Source organism: Seriola lalandi, unplaced genomic scaffold (assembly GCF_002814215.2).
Source record: "Seriola lalandi dorsalis isolate HSWRI2012SDOR001 ecotype SW California unplaced genomic scaffold, Sedor1 jcf7180002054277, whole genome shotgun sequence".
NCBI classification, from domain to species: Eukaryota; Metazoa; Chordata; class Actinopteri; order Carangiformes; family Carangidae; genus Seriola; species Seriola lalandi.
The window spans coordinates 511,890-535,407 of NW_019524830.1; the positions used below are offsets into that span (position 1 = coordinate 511,890).

Consider the following 23,518-nt stretch of genomic DNA (forward strand, 5'->3'; position numbering starts at 1 on the left):
TTAGATTTTAATGACCTGCTTCATCCTGGGCTGGCAGGCGTTCTAGTTTACAAGTGGAGCTCCCTGGGATGTCAATTTTATAGACATGGCTGAAGGTGACTCCCTGCTCTGGGGCTGAGGGGTCTGGGTAGTTGTCGGCGGAGCTCAAGTGTGAGATGGTGCAGAGCAGGGCCAGCAGGCACAGGGCCCTCCACAGGAGTCTAGTGGTCATGGCTAGAGGACAAGATAAGAGCAGATTGTTCAAGTGTAACGGCAAGTGTGCGGCTCACCTCACAAGCATGTTTCCCAAAATGTAGGAGTATTTGTTTAAGTAAAGTTGTTTTTACCATACACCATAAAAAGCATCAATAAGAACAAAACTAAACTCCTCACTTGTGACTGTAATTGCACATCAAATTCACTTCTAAGATTTTCACACCGAGTGGCATGAGACCTCGCTTTGAGCTGAAATATATATTCCATCTGTTATTTAGTGCAAGTATATGCATTTTTTTTTGGAGATTGTATCTTCTGCATGCACTAAGTGTAACAGACTACTGAAACTGTAGATGTTTGTCGTCATGGCTGGCTGGACTTCAGTCTCTGGCTGGAAAGTACAAACGTGACCCTCTTTCAGTCAGAGATTTATAGAGAACTGAGGACAGAAATACAGTCTGAATGGTACATAAGTTACATTACATTCATTGGGGCACGCTGGTGTATATTTAATTTCTGGAAACCTGAACCCTTATGTCACTGTGGTGTGTGTGAGTGTGTGTGTGCTTCTTATGCCCCTCATTCCACAGTATGGCAGCAGAAAGTGAGCAGTCATCACTTTGCCAGAGATCCTTTTGCTCTAAACCATAAATTGTCCTCAGTCAGGCATTTCAGAGCTTCAGAAACCTGTCCTCAGTGATGATGTCATTGTATCTAATGACAATGATGTCATGTGAACATAAAACCTTGCAGTGGCTTCCCCAGGGAACCGAAATTACATGCTTTCAAAATAGCATGCCCGTCTTAACCTTCTGAAGGCCTTTTTTTGGGACTTTGGTCTGAATTTAACTTTCTGGTGTAAAAATTTAAATAGCGGCAGCAGGAACTTCTGATCTAACTGTGCTGAGCTTGTGTGGTCTATGGAAACACAAAACCTCTAATAGAGTGACTGAAAGCTCAGTAATAAAGGGTTGGGGTACCCACTGTGATGCTTGACAACTGGAAAACTGCATAGCAATATACAGTAGCCTACATGTTTAAATAAATTTGTTGGATTTGTTTGAAACAACACAGGATAATTCTATGGAACATGCATACACTGCAAAACCCCTTACTGCACATACTAACCACAGAAGACAGAACTCTCTTCCTCAAACTTATTTCACTGTTTTAGCTGGACTTCACATCGGATATATAAAAGTTTAATTATTTATAGTTTGGTCATTTTAAATCTTAAGTTATTCTGATGTTTGTTAAGTGGTTGCAGCTTTAAGAGGGGGCCAGCAGACCAACTGGAAATCCCTGTAATCAAAACATTTGCTCATTGAGTGTCAAAGACTCAAACAGATGGAAAAGCAGAAAATGTCCAGAGAGAGAAGCAGATCCTAAAAATCCCGCTGGACACAGGGACAGCATCGGCCAAAACATTAAAATGTCAACAAGTGAACCTAAAACCTTCCAATCCTCCAGCCACCATGATGATACCAGATTAACAGAGATCCTGAGTGGGGATCCTAAATAACAGCATACTTGACCTTTGAGTGGTACGGAAAGGTCTTATGTACTTTCAATAAGTCAGGTGGAAAGCTACATCACTTACTCAATTGGACACAATATGTTTTCAGTTAAATAAGCGTTGGCTTATGAATCCTACTTCTGATGATTTGCACAGGATGTAACTCAAGTAGCTCTGTGATTCAAAATACTCCAGTCCTTTTTAAGGGAGACAAATAGACATGTAATTACCATAACCTGTTTCTTACTAGTCCAAAATGCAATATGCTTGACCTTGCTTGGTTATTTTAGCTGTCTGTTTGATGGCTGCTAGTCAAAAGCTTGAGGTTGGAGGCCTGTGCAAGAAATCCAAGCTATGACATCACTGGGAAACTGCTTTTTTGACCCTGTGTGGTGGCCAAAACTTAGAATTTAGTGCGTGTTTTATCAAAGGCCAAGATTTGGGAGGGCAAACCATAGATGATTAAGGGGGAGATGGAGAGAGGCAAATGGAAAGTAAGGGAAATAGAAAGAAAAGACCGGAGAGTGAGAGAGATGAAGTGAGTGAGAGAGAGTGAATAGGTAAAAGAGGGAATGATGGAGAGAGTGTGTGTGAATCGGTGACAGTCTAGCAGTTAGCCACATTAGTACACTATAGCCATGTGGAATGGCACTGAGTGCTGGCGCACACAGATGCTTAACAAGCATGTTTATAGCTCCCTGTCAAGGCTTTATTTGATGCTCGCCATTTTCAGGCCTCTCTTGTTATTTCTCTTGGAAGAGATAGCACTGTGACCTTCCAAGCATAGCGGAGTGCCACAACTGACTGCTAAGAATGTCCTGGTGTGGGAAAGAGAGACAGATGGAAGAATTAATCGAGAGAGGAAATGGGAAACAAAGGGGGAAGTGGTGCAGTCACAGTTGAGGTAGAGGAATGGTTGGATGGAAAAAAGGAAAGATAAATTAGTAGATGGATGGAGAGATAAATACCAGGATGTACTGACTGATGGGTTGATGGGTGATGGACAAATTGATGGATGAATGGATTGTTGACTGCACGGTATGGGTGGATGAATGGACAGATAGATTGATGAATGGTTGGATTGGATGGATGGATGGATGGATGGATGGATGGATGGTATAATAACTACATGAATGGATAAATTAATTAATGGATTGGTGGAATGGATTGATGGAAATTAATTCATGGACTTATGTGTCCATTATAAATCAACGAAAGGATGGATGACTGAATGATGGATGACTGAATGGATAGATAGATGTTGGTTGAGTAATGACCAGATGAATACATGTGTGCACAGGACTGCGGGAAGATGTTTTAAGTTAGGGTTGCTGTAGTGGAAGGAGCATTTTACCCCAACCCATACAATAATACTGCAACACAGACCAAAAAAGCAGCAGCAGTAACAACAAATACGCACATTTTTGTCAAAGCTATATCAGTGTGATGTTAAAAGTAATTGACGACTGAATATTTGACTGCTCGGACCTTAAACCAAATAACTTACCTTGAGCTGCAGGCCAGGTGCTCAGGTGGTTATAATAATCCAAATGTGGCCTTGTGCTGATGTGTTACGGAAATGGAGTCTCTCATCAGGGCATGGATGTCCAATGAGTTCAAAATGTCAATGTGGACATGCATAAGGGAGAAGTGAGTTTGTCTCATCTGGGTCATGGTATTGCGTAGCCATGTTTTCACGCGATGCAAGGCAGAGAAGGTCCGCTCTGATAAGGCCAAAGAGATGGGCAGGCAAATACATGACTGAGTTTTTCAGCTTCTGCAAACATAGCTCTTGTTTGTGGACGAAAAATTGAAGTTGGGTGGCTGGAAAGGCTCCTCAAATGACGCCAAGTCAGTCCTACCCTGACACCTGTTAGCAACAAGCTCCTCAGTGGTCGCGTTGCTAGCGCCGATACTAAATTATAAATGTTGGTGGAGCTGCTCTCCTGCGTAGGCTGGGCGTCCCCTGTGCTCTCTTTAGCTGGTGGTATGCCAAAAAAAAACTGCAAAACGTTTTTCCTCCATTACGCCTTCTTCCATCATTAACTATCAATGCTACAGCAACAGGTTGTAAACTTATTAATCTTACAGTGAAGTTGACATGACCCGCCCTACACTGCCTCTGATTGGCTAATGATCGTTGCCTTCGCTGGTTGGATTGGTTTGGTTTAGGCGTGAGGAGTGAGAGTGAGAGTGGTTAGTCACCGTAAGAAGTCATTCTGAGGCAGAGTAGAACTGGTCATGCCAACACTATAAAGAATAGAGGGTGCACCCTTACTTCCCGCGGCCATGTTTGTGGATGATATATAGATAGATAAATGAATAAATAAATGCTGGGAAAATGATGGATGGATGGATGGATGGATGGATCAGTTATAAATGGATGGATCACTGGATGATTGATGGATCTATGAGTGGATCGATGGGTGGATAGATATATGGAAGATGGATGTAGAGATCCAGTGGACCCGTGACATAAAGATGTTGAACCCTGGCATCAGTGTCCAACTCATTCATAATTTAAGGTCAGCTGGCTGCCACTAGTCATCCCAAGTCAATAAGCATCCTGCAAACTGCAGGATAAAGCAGAAAAACAGACTGGCAGTCCAGTGGATGCTCTTACTCAGCACATGGCCGTTCCAGATAGCATTTCAACCTGGCTTTCAAGCCTACACAAGTAAAATTCAACATGTCCTTAAACACTGTTAAAAATTCCTTTCTGACAATAACTTCTCTATGTCAAAGCAGAGCTATGTCAATGGGCCTGTAAAATGTTTGTTGACTACCTGTAATGTGTGTTCACTCTTTTATAAGGGAGACAGAAGTGCGTGGGACTTGGCCCATGTGTGTACAGTATGTGTGTGAAACTTGTCATTTATAGCTGATAGAGACGAGGGGGATTTGCCTCCAGAAGTAACAACAGCAATTTAATCACATACAGACAATAGTGTCTGGATCCACAGACACCTTTCACTGAAGGCTTCTTGACAAGTTGTAAGGGATGCTTGTGTGTTTGTGTGTGTTTCCAAACCTCTCCTTATACTCTCAGGGCTTTGGAAACAGTGAATGCACCAAACGTTGGGTTGAGAGAACAAGAGAAAGGGAGGGCAGGACAGATAACGAGAACCAAGACAAACAGCTGTAGAAAATAACTTGTACTGGGAATACAGATTCAGAAAAGAGACGGCAGTAGAAGAAGAAGTCAGTGTACATTTGCCCTGTCCTCTCTCGGGAGGCATTAAGCCTCAGACAAAAGGCCGAGTGTTTCGCCAGGTTTTAACTCTGGACAAATCTCAAAGGACCAAACCAACAAGCTTGAGGATGAGAAGAAGAGAGGGTTGAAAAAGAGGAGCGGCAAGGTCGTGCCTTTATGTGCGGTTGCAAACTTGCTGTGTTTGCAGGCATTCTTTTCCTTTCCTTTTTTCCTTCCCCACGCAGCAGCTTGCAGACAGAACAGGGAAACTGAAATGAATAAAACGAAGCTGAAAGCAATTATCGTCTGAGAGCAGAGCTTATATCTTCATGATTCTGTCTGCCTCCTGCTGCCATGCAGACCACAACGAGACCTTGATAAGGACTTCGCTTCATAAGAACCATAGAGGCACTTTTCGACTGTTTCAATGAGGTTGCCAAATGAAAACCTGACCTACCAAAAAAAAAGAGAAAAAGAAAAATAATGCAACCTGGGCATTAATAAAAACAGCCAAAATTCTAGATAGAGATTAATTTTTGAAATGATAAAAATGTGTTTTCAGTAGCTTTCTTGTTCCCTGGGGTCATTTTCAATCAGTGAAGGTAAATGAAAAACACCATAAAAAACATATGTATGCAATCTGAATACTTTTTATAAACCACCCACTCAGGATTGTGGGTCCTCTCTCTCTCTCTCTCTCTCTCTCACTCTCTCTCTCCCTCCCTCCCTCTCTTTCTCTCTCTATCATTTTGCATGGCTGAGGGCCCACATCTGTAGCTCATTTTGTGAGGGCTTCTGTGTATTCCCCGAGCCAGCACAGTAGCATTAAAGCTAAATCTTCTGGATTGACAGCCCTGTGAGAATATCTATCACCCCAGCACATATTTAATACAAATATTTATGTTATTATCGCAGAGGAAAATTTGTGCTGGCACCTTTGTTGACAGACAATTGAGGGTTATCTACAATACAGTGTGAACGTTAACTGGAGTCATAAGTAATAACTCTAATAGGCTACACGTTTGCAGGCACTAAAGGCTGTCATAGTTGTACCAATGGGGAAATAATCATGTTGATTTATGTAATATTGTCTGAGCATTTCCAAATATCCACATTACTTTTTTTTTATAACTGATCCAAATTTCAAGATGTTTTCATGGAGCATCTCACTTAAAATGTTTTTTTTAAAAAAAGGTTTTTGTAAACTTAACAAGTTTACACTGAGCACCAAACGTTCACATAACTTCATTTAATGTGTCAAACCCCATCACATATCAATACCAAGATATCCGCAAGCTTCCCACAGACAAAGTGCTGCCATGCAAATGAAAACTAACATAAAAAGAACAGCTTCAGTCATGGGACACTTGATGAATTCCAGGTGTCAAGTCCAACTTTCGACTACCTGACAGCGAAATAGGAGTGAAAGTGAAATTGGATGCACGCTGCTTCATTAAAGTCTTAGAGGAGCCTTAGAGAGGATACAGAAAGAAAGGCGAGGGATGAGGAGACAAGGACAGAGTTAAGGAAAGATGAGTAAGGGAGTTAGGTGACAGGAGAGAAAAAAAGGGAGATGGGAGAGAAAGAAAAGCTGGCAAATAGCTGAGATGGAATTTGTTGTGTGAAAAGATAGAGATAATGAGGGAAGTAAACAGCATAACTGGTCCCCTTGAGATGATGTAGAAAATAAACATGAGCATTCCCTGAGCTCAGCAGAATTAACAACTTTGAGTTGCCATCAGTTTTTTTTTTTTTTACTTGATAGTCATCATGATAAATCAACTTTGATTCAGCCGATTATATGTTCAGAAATTTAAGAGAGTAAGTGACTTTAATTCTAATGTTGAACAAAATACAGCAATGAAACATCTAAAACTGTCACACACCTATATAGTCGACTGGAATAACGATGAGCTCTATCAATATCACATTCAAAAATTCAATACTACAAACATATTGTATAGAGGGGTAAAAATGTAGTTTAATGTTTAAATGAATGTATAATGTATAAAATGGTAAAACTAAAAAGTTGCCTTACCCTTGAGGATTTTCTCAAACGTTCTCCTCCTCTACCTTCTGTCTCTCTTTTCTCTGAAGGACTGAACGTCAGTCACCAAGCCTCTGCCTCTGCCACCTGTTGACAGCCCGGGCCCAATGATTCAAAGACCTCTTCGCTGCCAGTGACTTTTGCTCTACCCCTCCCTCCTCAATTGTTAAAATCTCTCCCAAATGCCTACAGGCCAATGGGCAGTTAGTTTGGGAGTGTCTCCTCTACTCAAGGGATTGAATGAAAAGGGAGAAGGAGGAGGAGAGATCATGAGCAGCGTTTGTTATTTGAGTTAATCACTCTCTATCTAAACACACCTCTTACCTTGCTTCTTCATCATCTCAACACTTTCTTTATTTTTTTAATAACAAATTTTTATTTTCCTCCCCATATGTTTCTGGTTGCAGTAGCTAGCAGAGGAGGCTGGGATTAATCTATTTAGCAGAAGGAGTAGGGTCTTAAACACAGTAACTGGATAAAGGTTGGATTCAAGGGAGCGATTTTGAAGCCAAAAAAAACCTAGGGTAGGCTTATGATAGAAGGAACCACTGGGGAGACGTTACTTTTGACAAAATACGCTTTTAAAAGTCAAAACTGTACATGGGGTTACACAAGAAGTCTTAAAATAAAGGGCAAATTTGGATCCAAATGACCCGGACACAGCAGTGACATACAGATCGTATTAGAGACAAACAAAAAGAGCTTGGAGCATTTCCTGAAATAGTGATAATAATCACAAGAGTCCTTTGGAACATTACTTGGATGATTGGCAGCTAGAAACCAAAAAACATTTATTGTTCTCTCTGAAATGTTTCTCAAGTTATTTCTGTATTATTTTACCGCTTAGCCTCCAGCAGGCTAACTCCTTCAAGCCGACAGAGAAGCTAATCAAAAACTGCATTGATCACTTAAAAGCATACAAAGAAAAACTATACTGTGTCAGTTTGGTTTCTGTTATGCAAGTATGAATATTGAAATTTGAAATAATGCTGCGGTGCGTTGAAACAAACAGTGACAGAAAACGCGCATCAGCCTCGACCACCATGACCATTACCAAAGGCCCCTAGGTGTCAAGGTTGGCAATAGTTTACGCTGACAGTGGCTGTTTGTCTCTAAATATATAAGTAAGGTTTCAAGTTTCTGTGGGAACACAGACGGCGGTGAGTTTGTTCAAGTGACACTGCAGCTGAGGCCGGGAGGGCAGGTGTTTGTACAGAACAAATTAAGACTTTTAATTGTACTCTCCTATGCGTTGGACAGAGTTTTTTTTTCCCATTCTTACCCAACATCTGATGAAATGTTTGGCACCAAAACCATGTGTGTGAATTCAATACATATTCTGGCACTTGGCATACATCAAACCTGCTCACCAGCTGAAAGCCTGAATGTGATCAATCACAGATAAAAGAGACAAAGCATTTAAGCAAACGCTGCATAAACTGGTTTACTTAAAAGAACTGATGTTCCTGCTAATGGCAGTGTCCAGTCTTAGTTACCTGCATAAAACTCTCTATTTTATGAATCTAAGTGATTAATCTAATAATCTAATATTAATTCCCCTTCTCTGATTTGTTTTCTGTTTTGGTCTCCACCAACTTCTGAGGGAAATATTTAGCTGGATCTTGCTGGTTTAGCTGCTAAATGCTCCAACATGGACATGTTGTTGCTGAAAACAGCTTAAGACAATCCCTAGAGCCAAAGGGAACCACTAAATTGGTCAGTATGAACGGCATTTTTCATGTTGTCTTTTGATCCATTGTTAAAAGAGAACTTTTAGCTAAGGTCTGGTCATATTATTTTTGTGTGTATTGAAGATACAGTGGTTTTTCATGGCATATTTGCCAGGCTTTAGAAAAAGGCAAAAAGAACAAGGTCAATATCATTGTCACTGAGAAGCAAAATAACTCTTGAAAGATAACATCTGTCATTTTGCAACAGTGTCTGTTGTGCATTTAGAAGCAAAGAGCTCCTGAATGAATCACCGGACGTTCCATAATGACACAGTCATTACAGAGAGTTTACACTTCCTCTGGATGTTAAGCTTTAACCTTGGAACAACAGTGGATGTAATGTTCAGGCAAGTTCAGAGTTTTCCACCCATGTTGCCAATTTCTATTATCAGAGAGTTATGAAACTTTCTATTACAGAATAAGGACAACAAAAAGATTAAGATTGATTAAGTTAAATTTATTTTTATAAGGTTGAAATATTTTGCTAATACATAGATGCCACTACATGCAACACAAGGAGGTTGTAATGTAGCCAACAAGTCTCCATGTTCAGTGCGTGTGTTGGTGGTAAATAAGGCGGCATATGTCTTTTTGCCACGACTTGTGTCCTTCCATGTCTGTGTGTGTGTGTGTGTGTGTGTGTGTGTGTGTGTGTGTGTGTGTGTGTGTATGTGTGTAGAGTTGTGAGCAGACTCTTGCTTATCTGAGATCAGCTTCAAATGTTTGGACCCAATTACACTGGGCTCTGGGATTTGGAAATAGGTGAACCAACGCCAAATCACTTGTGAGTGATGCAGTATCACACATACACCCACACGCACAGACCAATCATTCAAACTGCAAACTTGTCAACAGGTTTGACATAAATGTCAACAAGCATTAAGATTCACTTTCAGGTAAGAACCTGTCTACAAGAGCTTTTTATTACTTCTGAGGGAACATTTTTGTTGATGCTTTGTGGTTCTGTGGAAAATAATGACTAATCTTACTCTCGAAAAACATCATTCCCTTGGAATTACCTCTACCCCCACTTTTGCAATTAGTCAGTAGCTGCAGCGTAGTAGCTCCTTTTGTGTGCTATTGTAAAACCATAAGAATGTTTATATAAAGGGAGAGAGAGTGGAGGGTCTTAAATACTCGCAGACTTCATTCATGCTAAAACATATTTTCTCTTCATTCCTAAAAACAAGGGAAATCCTCAGCTTGAGTGAACACAAAGTAGACACAGAGCGTCAGATCGGCAAATTGAACTCCACTCATGCCCTCGTGTGTTGTGGGAGGTGATGACATTTACAGTGTTTCATGGAACAATGGGAAAATATTTCATGCATGTCACTATACTTGTAGGGAAATATGACTGTTTCCCATTGTAAGATGCCGGGAAACTTTCCCCTCATGAGCAACAGATGTAACAGAACTGCAGGGTGAATTTTATATTATGTCTTCGTTAATGTGATGCATGTCTGTTTCCTTTCTCTGGGGGGGGGGGACGACCATCTCTGAACTCCTATTAGAAGGAGCCCACACACCTCTTATTTTCCTTTTTTACTTATCCCTGTTCTTTTGCTTCCAGACCAGAAGCTAATCATTTACAGAAACTGTAAGTTTAAAGCTGCTGGATTAAGGTGTTTTTGACATCACAATGTGAACCTGGACATGCTTAAAGGTCAGCACAGTTGTTGGTCCTTGACTGAGGTACTTAGTCACTTTTGCTTTATGTGATGGAAAAGGCTACCTTATTTATTCAATTATGTGAGGCTGTATTTTGATTCTTATTAACCACGTGTAAACACTTGCTCTCACATGTTGGACTGAGGGATGTGCAAGGATGAAAGCTTGCAAGAAAGTTAAATTTGAGGTGAAAACTACTGCCTGATTTGTGATGAGTGCTCCTCGTCTTAAATCTGAGCATCAGAATTGAAGATAGTGACACATTTACAACGGCCAAACTTGAGAGAAATGTCTGGAAATTCCTTGTGGGCTGTACAATACCAATAACACCTGATCATGATAAATTCCCATGTGGCTTGTGGTTTTCTCATGCTCTAAAAACTTGATGAGATCCTCATTATCAGAACAGAAATGTTTGGTTGTAGGTGGAAGGGCGGCCCTCATCATGGTTTTGTAATCAAAACAATGCTGGATGTTACATCATACACAAGCTTTTCTAAATACTTGTATGAAGTTTTACCTTGATCACATATATTTTCATACATTCTTCATCAGTTTTTTTTTGTAAAAGTAAAAAAAAATTGTTACTCACATGCCTTTTTTCAATCAAAGATTAATTTGTCATTATTCCACAAAATGACGTCAGATTCTGTTAATAGTCTTAACATGTGCGGTGTTTCTTATAGAACTAATGAAGCCATGAGCATGCTGGTATCTCTCATGCTTCCTCCAGCAGATTTTGGGATTTTACTTTCCTAAACAGAGGAAGTAATTTATTGTCCTCTGCCCTCGCTGCAGCTCATCTTGGTTTTCCTCCCGGCCAAGATAAACAGCAGCTTTCATGATGCTCATATATTTCTAGTTAGAACAGCCATTCAGAATGTGAAGACAACTACTGTTTACAACAGGTACTTATGCCGGTTAATGTCCCGCTGTAATTAACACGTTATGGAACCAGTAGCCAAAGACGGCATTAACTGAGCTGATGAATGCGTTATTTATTACTGCATGTCTTCTTTAACAAATGGATGTTATGATGATGATGATCATGATGATGATGATGATGATGATAAATAATGTGAATATGTGAATGCATTCATCAAGATGTTCTAACATCTCTAACTATCGCTGTTTTCAAATGGACATGAAAGCTAAGAAAAATTTTAATGTTCTTGATAAATTGATGAACAGAAAATAAATTGACCACAGTTTTCACACTCGTTTAAGTTCAAAATACCTCTAAATGTCAAAGGATTTGCTGTTTTTTTCTGTTTTATATTATTTTAAATTGAATAATTTTGGGGTTTGCACTGAGAGTTGGACAAAACAAGGAATCTGAGAACATCATCCTGGGTTGTGATGGTCATTTTTCACTATTATACAGTGAATCTATTTTATATTCTAAACAATTATTTGATTAAACTGTACAAATAATCAACAACTTCGTGGATAGTGGATGATCTTTAAATGCAGCCTTAACAATGATATTCTATAGTTCTAATATCAGTTCTCATGTCAAGCAAAGAAGGCATTTTAGTTCTATATACTGCACATGCTCTAAGACAGTACAACTAAAAAAGATAGCCCATAACTAAAGCATTTATTTCAGACAGACTCTCAGTCCCACTATAAGCTACATTAGTTTATAGTTAGTTTAGTTTTAGACATTTTGACTGTATCAGCCATTTATAACTGCATGTGTATCTGTGCTCAAACAACCGCTTTCAATGAACCCTCATTGGATTCCTTCAAGTAAATATACAAAAAGCACATTAACTCTACCCTTTGAACCAGATGATATGTTTAATCACACACAGGCTAACCGTAGAAAGGAGAACTGTAACATCACTGATCGCTTGTTTCCTTGAGGGTCTGGAAACTGTTGATTGAGAGGGCTGATTTGATCTGAAGGGGAGCTACACTGTGAGGGGCTGTGTGCAAAATGAGAGCTGACAGACGGATCCAAATAGCACCCGCAGATATCTAACACATGAAATATGTTTAAAGACTGACTAAATGTCTGGCTTGTCTGGGGGTTGTTAGGCTAGATTAACACAGCCAACTCAAAGCTGACAATTTTCCATCACCGTGGCATTTCTCTATTCCCGTCTAAACATGCAAAAATAGAGACAAAATGTTTTCCCATTGTTTACATGGAAATGACAAGATCAGATCAGGGGAAAGCGGAGCAAATACCGGTTTTCGATGCCATATTCTGTATGTTTACAGCTGTCAAATGTCTTGGGGGCTGCTCTTATTTTTGACCAGTGTAAACTGAACGTGTGTGACTTTGGTGGAAAGCCGATCAGATTAGAGGACACGGTGTAGAAAAAGCCTAAGTCACTAAAGGGAAAACAAACTAATGCCATATGGAGGTTCGGTTGAATGTGTTCCTTTCAAGGCTCTTGTTGTGTGTTCAGCTTTCTTTGATGCCTACCACACTGTGCTCATACGAACAAACTTGTGGGCACATACACACAAATAATGCTCATGTTCATACACAATAAGCCGTTGCCCTGTCTTTCATTATCTCTAATGCACACCGTACTTCAGTTTTATGTTCTTTTTCAACCACTCAGACTCGCAAAAGCAACATAAGGGGAATAATTGTACACTGTGATTATCTGATAATGTTGTTTAACCACTGTGAGCAGTCAACACACCCAGCTCTCAGACTGTTGTTCAAGATTATTGTTAATGTGGCTTTTGTTTTGTTAGACAGCACATGGTAAAGAGCGACAACAATGATCTGACAATGATATGTAGCAACAGCTGTGGTCTGGACTCAGACATGTGACGTCATGAGCACAATCCACGGCTTCTTGTGACACATCTGCTTCAGATAACCACTTAGAAAAGTGGGAACTGTTTGAGGGGAAAGAATTAATATATTTAACTCAACGTTTATTAATAGCTACTTACAGACACCACGACTCACAAAATATGAGCAACCTGCTGTCAGAAAGATTATTAGCAGCATAGCACATGAGCAAATGAGCTGATTGGAACAGACAAGGCAAGTCAAGCAGCAGCCTGACAGATGAGCTGGTGTCAACAGCTGTAACAGCTTCCTGGGTTGATGGGGATACCAGTCCTCAGGGTCGGGTCATCATGTCATTAGATGCCGTGCGGAGACCCGACCCCCGGTCCATACCAGCTGACATAACCCAGCACTGCTTACGGCGTTTGATCTCAGAGACTCACCCATCGCTTTTTCTGTTACTCAGAGAAAAAAGGTGAGAATTTTACAAAAATAGACAATCTCGAGCAGGTAAAGATCATACTAATTTTACAGTGAGAATGGAGTAAACTGCATGGTGGAGACTTTGTCACTTTCTCCATAAAAGTAACCACCCAAGGGACAAGAAAGACAAGAAAGAAAAATAAAAGGGAACTGTGTAACTCTGCATTGATGTTACATTTGTGACAAATCAGTGCAGTGGATAAATTATTTCTGCATTATTTTATTTTCTCAGGCATAGATATCTAATTTCAGCCGGCAGCAAGAACAAAGTTAAGATAGTGTCTGAGTGACAGGCTGAGACCTTTAGGTCTCCACTGGAAAATAGAGGCACACGGTTACAGAGAGTGACAGTGACAAATAACACACTTTCAGAGAGAGTTTTAAATGACTAATTTCCTGCCTGTATTAATATGATTCAAACACAAACATGGAAAAAACAGAGGTCACATGAATCTACACTTCCTCAGACCCTGACATGGAGGAAATTATTTCAGCTCCGTAAAACGACACCAGGAATTACCCTTCACCTGATTCTCCTGGGTCAAGAAAGATTTGTTTTCAAAGCTTGCGGACTACACTTCCTAGAGCATTGGTGGTCCCGTAACTAAGTATAATCACAGATGTGTCTGTACCTTTCTCTTTCCCTCTCTCTCTCTCTCTCTCTCTCTCCCTTTGTTGTCTCTGTCTCTTTTTCTCTACCCTCCAAAGTCACTGCGCTCATTTAAATTCAGACTTCATCATCTCAAAGTACTTCTGTTCTTCTCCTTGACAATGACATTAACATCTAACCATAAAAAATCAAGAGAATGCAGTTTTAGCTTTTACAAATATCCCTTTATATCCCTTGAAATGAGAAAAAAAACAGTATTGGCACGAAACATAAACCAGATAATGTTTTTCTTCATGAGGTTATGCATCAAACACTTTATTCACACAAATAGTGCAGCAGTGCATGAATATGAGACGGAGAGTTGATGTCTTTTGAAAAATGCTCCCTTCGGCAGACCATAAGTGAACGCAGCATATCTGCAGATGGGACTCATCATTTTTACTTGACCCAAAAGACTCAGTTCTAAGTCTTACAATATTGTGATTGATAATATTGAGTAGGTAATCTATCTGCCAGAACAAGAATGGTAAAACAGATGGTACGATACAATCACATATCACACTACTGCCCATATCATTCAGCTTTAAGAAAATAATAATGATGAACACAATTGTTCAGATATTGAAAATGAAGACCTCTTGTGTGCTGGGAAGTTTCCTGAAACATTATATACTTTGGAAAGTGTAGGGAATCTAACTTTTTTGAGTTTGACCGGAGTTTTTGTGGATGGAATTACATGTGTGTGCCGAGTTTTAGTTTTTTCTCATTTGCTCAAAACATTCACCAGACTATTGATACAATGTGTCATGGCATAAGTATTAATAATTAGTCATTTGCCTTGGCAATTTTTGTATTTCAGATATTTTATGTTTGATCTAATATTATTAATTTCCTATTAATTTCTGTGCCTGTTCATTAAATATCAGATGTAATAATCATATTTCCAGGGAATACCCTGTCCTTTGCACTCTTAGATAAACATGCCTCTGGCTAAATGTACTGAATTAAGGAGTATTTTCTTTTAAAGTTGTCATAATCATGTGTTTGATTATGGACTTATTCATGAGGGATGTAAATGTGCTTACCTGTCTGTATGCCATAAATTTGAACAAGCTCTCTCTTTCTCTTTCTCCTTCTTTCTGTATCTCCTGGGGCTATGCTACACATTCCCGAGGTCTGGAAAGCAGGGACCTCTAAGTCAGTTGGGTCATGGCCTCTTGCTAAATGGGCTGTGTCTGCTTCAAATGGACACTGATTACTTAAAGGAGAAGGAGTTCCCATGCTGACATGTCAGTGAAGGCATCGTAATGGTTAAAGACTGCTGATTCAGTGCCTGATACCTAATGTCTATTCACCAGACTGCATGAGGTATAACAAAATATTGTAAATGTGCTTCTAAAATTCAACCTAGAGACATAAAGACTCTTTTTGAATTAATAGCAGAGCTTATAATGGTAAAAGCAAACACTGTGGACCCAAATTCAACTGCATTTGTTTCAATAGCATGTTGAGTTATAAAGCTGGAAAGCCACAAAGATCCTTCTCTCCTCTAATTTTGATGTCTGAGTTTCTCCCGAAAGCGCACTTATAGGGTGTTTAAATATACTTGCACTGCTGCATGAGTTTTCCATGATCAAAAATCCAGTCTGAATGGTTTGCTTTGTCAATGATTTATTAAAGCAGCTTTAAATACTGTAACATGTGCTTGGTTCTTTTCATTTGGCAAAAAGGTTTGTGAGAGACGTCCGGTACAGAATAATGGACCAGTTGAAGGCTTGAGAGCTGTGGCTCCGCTTGGGAAGTTTACGACATCTCAAGGAGAGAAATGTATTTATTTTAGCCAGCCAGAGAAATACAGGAAATATCTCACTGTCAGATTTTTCCTCGTTGCACCAGGTACTGTATGCATTTGACCACATTTGTATAGGCCGGTCGTTCAAGACATAATACTTTTCTTGACATTTAGTGACTAATTAACTTGGTGTAGATACAAGTAGGCACACACAAGATCCTTCAGTAAAGCAATTCTTTGTAGACGGATCCAACAGAAGAAGAATCTTGTCCACATCTTAAAGTGAAATACACTGCATTACAACTTTCTTTGTGTGTCCATTTACTCTTCAGAAAATACTTTAAAAATATGCTAAATTGCAATGAAACTGAATTAATTTCTCTATACGATAAAAAAAAAAAAAAAATTAATTGTGAGTTAAGCCTAGATGTTAGATGTGCCTGTGTTAGAAACTGTGACCAGGTCATATACTTTTAAAAATACCAGGATCATGGCTGGGCTACAGCACAGAGTTGGTAATCCGAAGTTTTTCAGAGAAGCATGACATTTCTGTTGTCTGTGCCAAATTCCATCACATTATGGCCCCATATAATATTATGTTATTGTATAGAAATAAAAGTAACATTTTGTTTTGGCAGCTGGAGATGACTGCACTCCAAACTGAGTTTAAATATTTGAGCTACCAAAGGCGTACTAGGCTACACGCTGAGATGTGATGCTATATACTCCAACTATGGCCCCGATCAGTCCCAACTAAAATCACACATCACATCACATTCCTTCCAAGATGCCAAAGATACGTTTTTTTTAAATATATATTTCGCTCCCGCCTGGTGCAGCCTGATTACGTGGTCTTTGTCTGATTTATGTTCACATGTCATGTCAGACACAGTAAGGTCAAAAGGGGGCAAGCCTGCCCACCAAGAAAGACAGCAGTTTGTTTATTGTTTACAAGCTGATTTGAGCCTATTAAAATGTCATCGGCAGACATGGTCACGGTCCACACTGGAATTTAGACTTCAGTGTGTGTGTGTGTGTGTGTGTGTGTGTGTGTGTGTGTGTGAGTGTCCTCGTCTGCATCTGTCTTATATTTCATCAACAAAGTAGTGCAATATGAAAAGCAGGAGACGGAAACATTAAGAGTGAATATGCAATCTTCTCTTGCTCCTTATTAAATTATTTAAATAAAACGGTGTCTGAATCAAACACTCTCAAACAACCACGTGGATAGAAAGCATATTGTTCCTGTCACATACCCACCTCTAAGTGGTATGTTGGTAATCAGCAGCCACAGGATCCTTGTTTACCACAAACCATCTTGTGTAGGGTGGGATGAAAGGATGTCTAAACCACCATAGCAGAAGGAAAAGCTGATGAACATCAGAGAGGTTAGCTGGTTGGTGATGGCTCTGTGTGTGGGATGTATTAGTGGAAACAGAGCGCTTTCCCTCAGTGTGACTGTGTCACATGCAGGCATGAACCTTTCCCCTGGTTCTAACAATCTCTTAAGGGCTGAACGTCTTCTAAACAGGGTACTAGTGATGAAACTTAAGGTTTGTACTTTACTTAATTATTTCCATTATATTCTACTTTTACACTTAAACTCCACATCATCAGAGTGAAATACTGCGCTTATCCAATTCAATTACTTTGAAAAATAAGTTTTTAATATACACACCAATGAACATATTATAAAATATGAGTTATTAACAATTAACCCTGCAGTATATAAAGTAAAATCAACTCCAACTTAACTTGCTGCGACACCAATTGCTTACTTATGTTTCCACAGTAGTAATAATATTCATCCATTTGCCACTCATTAAGTACTCTTACTTAAGATGCTTAATTACTGATCACAATTCTGTGTTTTTACTTGAGTGACATTTTGAACCAAGGATCTTTCTTCTCTAAAAGTTATGCTAGCAGATATAAAATTGACTGGGAAGTTTATAAAGGTTCTTATTACAACCTAAAATTAATAGTGCATGATGCACCCTGGATACAGACAAGCAATCAATGTACATGGGCATAATTGGATGACAGTAAAGTCAGTATAAGTAGCATCTCATGTGATTTCGGATTCTACATTGTGCTTCAGTTGTAAGGTGAAACCAGTGCACCTAATGGGTTCAGCCTCAGTTACATAATCTTGAACGTGTTCACTGCACTGCTGTCATTTTAATGGATGGGACTGCTGTGCCACTAACTTACCTCGGTAACAGATCACTTTTATATTGCATGGCTTTGTTCGCACATCTCCCACGGCTTTGCTATGATCAAACCTGAGGTCTTGATCCCCTGTAAAGCACATATCTGTCTACATGACATCTTTATATTTAATTGCTTCTTTGTTGCCAGCTGTCAGGAGACTGCATTGCTTCTCTTCTGTCATTTGTATTATCTGTACTATCTATGAGGTTCACCATCTTTCCCTTCGCGCAAAACACTCTCGGCTAGACACAACAGCTCAAATCTTTGTAATTGCCATCATCATTGGCTTTGTTATCAGCCACAATAAGACTCCTATTCTTTATGCTGTCAGTAACAGTAAAGTTGCAGAGCTGTTCACATTGAGTAACTAGGGATAGATACCTTACTCAAGGAAGCATTAGTGACAAAGGATACCTGCTCATGTCAACGGCTATCATGATGAATTTGCATGAGTTTGCTCAACAACAAGTCCTGTATAATGCATCTACAGAGAGCCTCATGATTACATCATTTAATCAGGAAGAAACTTGTTTGAGAGGGATTTTTGCCAACCAATGCAAATCTTTACTTTTGTTGGCACAAGCTAGAAGGTGACATTTATCATAAAGTTTACAATATGGAAAAATAGAAGTTCGCTTTGCTGATCCTCTCAAGTCTTTGACTCATCCATACTATAGTACAAAAAGTACAGGGGGAATGATTTTGCCTTCTTGGTGATTTTGGAACAGCCACCTCAGGGGTTTGAACTATGAGCCAAAACCAACTGAGGGTCAAGAAGCAGTTTAACTATGACATACTGCTGCTGTCAATGTATTTTCCAAATCTCAAAAACTGAACAAAATTATATTTTGTTCTTGTTGACAACCATGTAATTTTACAATTACAGTCATTTGAAAAGATTTGTTACCCACTAACCCAGAAAGTAAAACAGTTGAATATTTCCACCTCAGGAAAAAAAAACAAAACTGTCATTTCATCAAACAGCAAAGATACTTCAACACCCAGTTATTGAGGTTTGTATGAGGACTTGAAGTACCACTTTCTCTAAGCACCATTAATGCACATCATCTACTGTCACTTATCATTTAGATCAACACTCAGAGGCCTGTACAGATTTTCCAGCCTGCTGTACAGAGGAAACACTGCCTGCAGTTTGTCATGTGTTAATATTTATCCAAGAAAGAAGGAATCCCCTCAAGGCTGTAAAATAATGGGGGTTGTTTGAGAAAACCTTAATGGAATCTGCTGCTATTGTTAAATCTTATTCTATAAAAACTTTTAAAACAATGTCCTGCTGTAACACATGTTGAAAGAAGACCACAGTGCGCTGTTTTGTCTAACACAAGAATTTCATTGTTGGGGTCGTCAGGGGAGGAAAGACGAGTCTGGTTTTCAGAATACGATTTCAGTCAGACATAAGGTTTAGATTCAGTATAAGAAGGGAATCGTTCCTTTGGTGGGTGGTAAGAAAGTGAGTATGAGTTTATAATCATATAACAACATTGCCACCTGTTGGTTTTTGAGTATTACCACAAGGGTTTAAAAATGGAAGCCCCAACCTTTCAGTGACTCATTCATTAGTGAAATTACAATAAAGAACTGTAGCATTCACATATTCCATTGTTGTTACTAAACCTAATTTGCAATCAAATGTCTCTGAATGAACATGTGAAAGTCAGACAGTTAGTTTGCCTATTAGGTGCTTATACATGTAGCTGAATCTCTTCAAATGTAATATCTAGCATCTTGATCACGCATTACCTGAAATCTCCAACAAAGCAAATTAATCAAAACCACTGTTGGCTACAGAAAAGTCAGCTACTTCGACAGACAGTTTTCTATACCTAAGTATTGCTATTTTAGAATTCATTCAAATGTGATAAATTATACCATCATGAGTCCTCAAATGTTTATAGTTATGTAATGTGATATTCACTTACGCTATGGACAAAATAAGAAAAACAGAAGAACACTATCCAACAGAATAGCAACATTGTAGAGATGTCTAATGTTCTGGTTTTCACTAAAATGGTGTGTGATATTTATTCTATAAACACAAAATAAATACATAAAAAATAAAGTCACTGTCTATTCATGGACATCAGTAGGCACAAAATACTGGCAGCATCCAGGAGTTAAATACTTTTAAAAAAAAACTAAATCATTTCTGAGAATATTTTCTCTGTCACATGTGTATCTTTTTTTTTCTAATTCTTTTTCATTCTAATAACCTGGTTATAACTTTTCAATTGTAAAAGATGGGATTAGAGCTGCAATAATTTGTAAATTAACTGAGTAGTTGATCATCAGAAAATTAATTATCAACTACTTTGATAAGCGATTAACCGTTTTGAGTCATTTTGTCAGATAAAGGATGCCAAATTCCCTGGTTCTTGGTTCTCAAATATGTTTTTGGTTTAATTGGTATTTTATGATATTAAATTGAATGTTGGGGATTGGGCTGTTGCTCTGACAAAACTGTGTGTATATGAAGAAATCACCTCGGCGTTAAGAATCGAGAGAATTATCGACAGATTAACCGATAATGAAAAAAATCGTTAGTTCCAGCCTCAGTTATCATTTTTCACTCCTGGTCAACAGGTGGCGACATTTTCAGTCTGTATCATCCTTCTTTGGTGGTTTTGCACAACATTTTCAAATCCAACATGGCAGCCCTGAGGATAGCATGTTCAGGGTTAAATGCCCTTTATTCCTCTCTCTGCGCCCCAAAGCAGGTAACTTATCCGTTTTAGGGTGGTATGTTGTGGTTTAAGGTGTTTTGTTTAGACCGCATTGCATATTAGCGACAGAAGGAAAGAGAAATCAATGCTGACAGTGTTAGTGGTCTAAGTAGCTTTCTGACGTTAGCTTCGCAGCTAATGCTCAGTAACGTCTTCTATACTATATCTAAATGAAGACCTGTTTGTTCAGAGGCAACAGCAGCGGATGACTCCGATTGGGTTAAAATATGAACATTTCTCACTGGTTTTGTCTGTAGAAGCTTATATAAGACTGACAGTGACTTTAAGCTTTACTCACATTCGTCTGTCTGTTTTTCACGTCAACTGAAGCAGATGTCAACAAATCATCACGACACTTTGACTGTCTTAATTCAACAAATGTGTCTCAGTGACTTGAAATGTTAGCGTATAGGGACAGACACTCAGTGTTCACTTAATCATCAGTTTACTATTTCTCACCTGTGCTAAAAGCTGCAATTTAAAACAACAGCTCCGCCATAAATTCTGCCTGTGCGAAGACTTTTTGTGGTATATTCAATTATATGTGAGTGAGATTATAATAGGAGGTGTTGCACTGGACTACATTACATTGAGAGGTGTTCTTAATTTTTTGTGTTGCAGACCAGCATACTACCATCACTAACTGTGACCTCAGTGCGTAAAAATATAATTGAATGAACACCTCTTTGACAGTGTCAAAGAATAACATTATAGCCATTATGGAAGTAGACTTTATGGCATAACAGCTGTATTGGATTGCAGTAGATTGTGCACTTGCACCTCAGGAAGTTAACACTGTATGCAGCCCTCAGGGTAAAACATGTAAGCGTGGAATATGTCAAGGTGACAGAGGCTATAGTATGGTTCAGATATAGAAACAAAGCAACAAACAATTCTTTTTTTTTTTTTTTTTTTTACAAATTCATCTTGAAGAAATACAGTGCACTATCTAAGAAGGTGAAAAATTGCACTATTGACAATGCGTCGCTCTTTTCCCCTGATGTGAACTTGGACAATAATACTGTCCTGGCAGAACAGAGGAGTTTGTAAATATTAATATTTATTTAATAATACCGTTTTCCTCTTACTACAAAAATGCATGAACTAATGGTAGTAAAATCAAGTGTATTTGTCTATTTAAAAAACTTGTTTTCTTCTTTAATTTCTCTCAATAAACTATAGACAAATTACAAATTCTTAGTACTTAATAATTTTGCCTCCATCTTTTGGGCATACATATTTGATAGCCAAATAGTATATTAACCGATGCTACAAGATTATATTTCCCCTGAGCATGATCTATACCTTTGTGTTACAAAAAGGCTTCAAGAACAGCCTTTAACATTAGTCTCAGATCTTGTTAGACACATTTACTTTGAGCTATTCATGCTATAGCACATAACATTAGCTGTCGGTCAGTAACAACTGCTGGAACATTGTGTGCAGGCCCTGAGGAGCTGCTGGGGGTCTGTGGAGCAGGTGAGATGTTACTACGTTAACTGGAGGATGCTGAGGGATGTCAAGAGAAGGCAGATGGCCTTTGACTATGCTGATGAGAGGCTACGGATCAATGCACTGAGAAAGAACACCATCCTACCCAAAGAGCTTCAGGTAGACTGCAATATTTCTAACTATAGTTGTATGAGTGGCATGCCAAAGTTATATATGATGCAAGGGAATGCCAGCTGAGATCCCACTCAATTTTGCTGTCATTGGTCAATTGAAAAAACTTCAGCCTGCATCTTTGTGCTCACCCCAAAATAGCTACATTTTTGTTAATTGTCACAACTGTGTCTTTTGTGGTCATCATGGGAGTAATGAAAATCAATATCCAAAGTTATTCCAAATTGTTTAAAATACAAAAAAAACTGATTTCAGTTTTTAAATCTTTGCAGGAGGTGGCAAATAAAGAAATTTCAGCACTACCCAGGGACAGCTGCCCTGTGAGAATACGCAACAGGTGTGTGATGACTTCCCGACCCCGGGGAGTGAAGCGGAGGTGGCGAGTGAGCCGCATTGTCTTCCGTGATCTAGCTGATCACAACCAGATGTCTGGGATTCTGAGGGCAAGGTGGTGATTCTGGGTGTATTGGACACTACATTCGGATTGGATCATGAAAAACAGGCTGTGACAGTGGCTATGATCAGAAGAGCAGGACATCACCATTCAATATTGACTTGTTCTGGAGTCTTTAAAGGTATTGACTATAATAAAACAGTTCCACCACCACCCACAAAAGCCTGGAAAGTGTTGTAGTGAATTCACTGAGATTACTGCAGCATGTTTCCAGTATTTTTATATGATAACAAGGACATGAGTATGTAATTTCTGTAGATTGTTTGTCCATGTTTCCTTATTGCTCTTCTAAATATGAAAAAGTGGACCACATGCACATGTAACTAACTGTATGCAGAAATTGATAAATAAATATTGTTGCACATCATTAAGTGTGTGTCAGTTTCTTGTAGAATGTAGATGCTGATACAGAGATGATCAATGATCTATAGAGTAATTAGTATAAATATGGTAAAGGGAAACCATGTTGTCATCCACCAACAAAAAGG

At 39.0% G+C, this 23,518-nt stretch overlaps 2 protein-coding genes across 4 annotated transcripts in view; one reads left to right on the forward strand and one right to left on the reverse strand.

The window, feature by feature from the left end:
• Positions 1-7,078, reverse strand: part of tnn (tenascin N) — a 43,068-nt gene extending 35,990 nt beyond the window's left edge. For 2 of the 3 annotated variants that reach the window (XM_023405463.2, XM_023405464.2), the window contains exons 1-2: positions 6,943-7,077; positions 16-213 (exon numbers count right to left, since the gene is read on the reverse strand). In XM_023405463.2, the coding sequence (XP_023261231.1) occupies positions 16-211 (196 nt within the window). In that variant the 5' untranslated portion in view covers positions 212-213; positions 6,943-7,077. Of the gene's footprint in view, positions 1-15; positions 214-6,942 lie in introns of all 3 variants that reach the window. The other variant, XM_023405462.2, reaches the window with a different exon arrangement.
• Positions 7,079-20,857: 13,779 nt separating this feature from the next.
• Positions 20,858-23,397, forward strand: mrps14 (mitochondrial ribosomal protein S14). Its single transcript, XM_023405412.1, has 3 exons — positions 20,858-20,947; positions 22,400-22,564; positions 22,849-23,397. Exons 1-3 carry the CDS (start codon positions 20,879-20,881, stop codon positions 23,029-23,031), a joined length of 417 nt encoding a protein of 138 aa, XP_023261180.1. The 5' UTR covers positions 20,858-20,878; the 3' UTR covers positions 23,032-23,397.
• Positions 23,398-23,518: the final 121 nt, after the last annotated feature.

Bases quoted from the DNA above. Each gene is read 5' to 3' on its own strand.
- mrps14 (XM_023405412.1), top strand. From the start codon at position 20,879: ATGGCAGCCCTGAGGATAGCATGTTCAGGGTTAAATGCCCTTTATTCC. The intron at 20,948-22,399 runs GTAACTTATCCG...CATTGTGTGCAG, and splicing joins CTCTCTGCGCCCCAAAGCAG to GCCCTGAGGAGCTGCTGGGG. The intron at 22,565-22,848 runs GTAGACTGCAAT...AAATCTTTGCAG, and splicing joins TCCTACCCAAAGAGCTTCAG to GAGGTGGCAAATAAAGAAAT.